Consider the following 3,946-nt stretch of genomic DNA (forward strand, 5'->3'; position numbering starts at 1 on the left):
CATTTGTTATTTTTGTGCAGCCTAAAATACATATTATTTTCAGTTAAAAATTTACATGATTGTGGGATACAACACCGGCTACATCATGATTTATTTTCAGATTTTTATGAAGGTAGAAATATGATTTTTAATTTATTTTTTGAAGTGAGATCACTGGTGCTCACGTGCACCAAATCTCTGTCCGCGAAGTTCATACATAGAGGCCGAATTCGAATATATTTCGAATTCGACCGGGGGAATACAAATTTAAATATTAAAACACGGCGCTCTACATGCCGAAATGGCGGTAGAACACCGTGTAGTCCTTGTCGCCGTCGCCGCCATCATCGTCGGAGCCGTCGTCGAAACGCAGCGGCGCCGTCGCCACCTGGCTGCTAGTGCCCTGGTCGGGGTCTCCGCGCGGCGGGGACGGCGAGGGCTTGTACCACTCGTCGTCGGACTCAGTCTCGAGGTCCATGACGGGGATGGGGGCACCTGATGGAGGAGTCGCAGGACGGCGGTAGCGAGCGACCTCCTCGAGGAGACGAGCCTGCCGCTCCGCCTCCTGCTTCTCCCACTGCTCCCTCCACCAGGCACAAGCCTGGTCGAGGGGCATGGCGTTGTTGGCGGGGACGAGGTTCTGGAGGGACCTCACCATGATGGCCTCGAGGATTGCGGCGTCCTCGGCGTCGTGGACCTCCTCCACCTTCACCGGCTTGCGCTTCCGCTCGCCGGAGGTGCCTGGTTCGGGCTTGGGGCGAACCAGGTGGAGGTGTCCGCGTGGCGTCGAGGGCTCGCGGATGACGATCCCGCCGCCGCAGCGATTACGGTTGTGCGTCGGGGAAAGTGGCTCCGGTTTCACCGGCGCCAATGATGGCGCCGACCTGGAGATCGGTGTCGACCTTGACGCCGAACCGGACGACGAGGAGCTGGCAGCTGCTTCCCCGGTGGTGGCTGGCCGATGCCCTCGACGACGGGGGCATCGTCAGAACGGGCGCGTTTCCGCCCTCGATGTGCTCGATGACGGCGTCGAGCGTCCGGCCCGGCACGCTCCGCCAACGCTTGCGTCCCACGGCGTTGTTGCGCGGAGGCGGAGGCGGCGGGCCGTCGTAGGAGGCGAGCTCCTGCTCCCACCGCCGCAGGAAATAGGAGTTCCACGCCGTGTAGTTGTCGGGGTGGTGGCATGGGTCGGCGCGCTCCTGGTCCGACAATGTCAGTCGGACCTCCTCGATGGCGGCGTCGAGGGCGTGTCCCTAGGGGGGCGACGGGATTGGCACGCCGCCCGCACTTAGCCGCCACCTGCCGCCGGGAGGCCTCGTGTCCGGCGGGCAGGGGTACCCCGCCTGGTAGAGGAGGTGTCCCTCCCACGCGTGGAGCGACTGGCGGGGAAAGCCGTTGTTGGCCGCGCCGTCTTGCTAGTTGAACGCCATGGATCTCGTGAGGGAAGAGTGGCGGCTAGTGTTTCGTATGACTGGGGTTTCGTCGTTGTGCTACGCGTCGCGGCGAGCGGGGATTATTTAGGCGGGGCTGGACCCGGCGATTTAATGTCGCGTGGATGCTACGCGTCCGCGGCGAGCTGACCGGCGGCAGCCTTTACTACGCGCGGAAGACGATGCGTGTGCCGCTGACCAGCCGGCTCCACCTCTGCGGCGAAGCCGAATCGAAAGCGCGGGGAGAGATTTCTCGGCGTTTCGTGCACTTTCGCTTCGTCCGGACTCCCCGAACGCGTCCCGGTAGGCCGGGGTTGGCGTGGGCTCACCGGCTGGATGAAGGCCCAAATCTGAGAAAAACCGAGGAACCGAGGACACGATTGGACCAATTTTCACTGTCCGGATGGAAAAATAGCCAGCTCCTAGCAGATGAGACGAGTGGAGATGCTCTAAACCTGCTCTCTCACGTGATCTCTTCCCCCGTCCGCGCCAGCTCCCACATGCTCCACTCCTGGACATGATCTACAATTTGGAGTGTGCTCCCAGATGCAGTCAAAGTCGTCGCCCAGTATCACTACGCAATCCTCCACTAGGCAGGTGCACCGCCACCCTGGCCCCTGCATCTGCTTCATTCTGTGCAGTGCAGTAGTCTTCTACCACCGTCCGCCGCCATGAAGTACTTCTCGCTCGTCCTCCTCGTCGTCCTTGCGGCGTCGCCCTTGTCCACCACCGCAAACGTCATGTGCGACGGAGTTGGCACATACACGGCCAACAGCACATATGAAGCCAACCTCCGCCGCCTCGCATCCATCCTCCCGGCCGAGATCTCCTCCTCGCCCCAAGGTCAAGGTGCTCTCGCTCTCGGGTACTGGCCTAACCGGCTACGAGCCACCTGGACATGCTTCGGCGGCAGCTCGTCGTCCTGCTCCGCGTGCATCGCTGCCGGCTTCCAGGAATCGGAGGCAGAGTGCCCCTACAGCAAGGAGTTCTTCTTCTCCGATGGCGACTGCTGCGAGCTCCATGTCGCCGACTTCCTTGCTTTCGAGCACTTCTTCCGTGAGTCCTGTCATGGCATCATTCTTCAGAAGATAATCTTCGATTTTGAAATAAATTGAAGTTTTTATGCATTGCGTTTCGCAGGCCCCACTCTGACCGAAAGCGTGGCTCTGGTAGTGGCGGTCCAAGCTGTAGCCTTTGCATTTCTTCTCTTCTTGTTCCTTCTGCAGGAATGGCGTCATAGGTCTGATGTAAGTTTCTGAAGCTTCTGGATTCAATTGCACTCTATACTTATCTATATCAGTAAAACAGTAATGCGCCATCGGATAAATGAGCAAATTAAAGCAACACCAATTTTTCACTTGCACTTTTCTCATTTGATAACGATTTTCTTAAGGTGTAACATCTTGGAGTTCTGCTTAATTAGGGTATGAAAGCAATTGGGCAAGGTAAAATGCAGGGGGGTTCTTTTTCTCTAACTATGCTATTCTTAAAATCTAGGCACCTTTCTGACTGGAAGTAGACACAAAGAACGTTTGAACCCTATCTCGTGCTTGAACCATGGCTAAGCACTTGCTCCCAAGTTTCCACCACATATATTACGTCCAGTAGTATGAATGCATACAAGTTTGATTCAGTTCCTCTTATATGGTGCAGGCGTTTCAGTCCTCTTCCATCAGCAGATAAATAATTGATAAACTTGGTACAATTTCAGCACCGACAGGAATATAACGTGTATGCTTGAATAAAATATGTATGTTTTCCATAAAGCTTGAGAGGTTTCACGATCCGCCTTTTGTCTCCCCAAAGGTACAAACAATTTGGACTACCCACTTCGCTTATTATGTTTGTGGTTAGTGATTATGTTGTCTATATATGCTCCAAGGTTCCCTTTTCACTGAAATTTTGGTGATTTATTGTAATGTCCCAGGTTTAGAGACGATCGAGGGGTAGATTTTAGAAAGGGATGTGCATTGCATAGTAAATTCTGGGGAAATTTCGCGCTTTTAAACAAAAACTGCATCGAAGGGGGACAAGTTTCTCTCTCGACACCTTACAGGGTTAGGGTTTCGAGAGTGCGACAAACTTGCATCTCACTCAACTAGTTTAGGGTTTGGAGAAGAGAGGGGAGAGTTTGCATGATTGAATTATTTGTAAAGTGACATGGTTGAATTTAAACCAATGTTGAATTTGAATTTCAAATTCAAACATTAAATACTTAACCATAAATAATTCAATTGTGAGGGAATTCATTAAGTATATAATCAATAATAAACAATATGAACAATTATAATAAAGTAAAGCTCATTAGGGAAAACTTTGAGCTTTATTGATCATCACACAATTTACATTGTCTTTACAATATTCATAATGGAAATAAATGAATATTACAACACATTACAAGAATTGGTGAAATTGAAAAATAAAAGAAAATAAAAAGAAAAGTACAAGGATGTATCCTAGTCTAAATACTACAAGATCATCTTCACTTGATCTTGGATTTGATGACTTCCATGTTCATTTTGATCAATTGTTGATCC

General features: G+C 52.0%; 1 protein-coding gene across 1 annotated transcript; it reads left to right on the plus strand.

Annotated features, from left to right (window-relative positions):
- Window positions 1–1,911: 1,911 nt before the first annotated feature.
- On the plus strand, window positions 1,912–3,309 carry LOC127342038 (cysteine-rich receptor-like protein kinase 10). The gene is made up of 3 exons (XM_071826952.1): window positions 1,912–2,465; window positions 2,550–2,656; window positions 3,063–3,309. Exons 1-3 carry the CDS (start codon window positions 2,081–2,083, stop codon window positions 3,090–3,092), a joined length of 522 nt encoding a protein of 173 aa, XP_071683053.1. The 5' UTR covers window positions 1,912–2,080; the 3' UTR covers window positions 3,093–3,309.
- The last annotated feature ends 637 nt before the right edge of the window (window positions 3,310–3,946 follow it).

This window comes from Lolium perenne, chromosome 3, assembly GCF_019359855.2.
Source record: "Lolium perenne isolate Kyuss_39 chromosome 3, Kyuss_2.0, whole genome shotgun sequence".
NCBI lineage: Eukaryota > Viridiplantae > Streptophyta > Magnoliopsida > Poales > Poaceae > Lolium > Lolium perenne.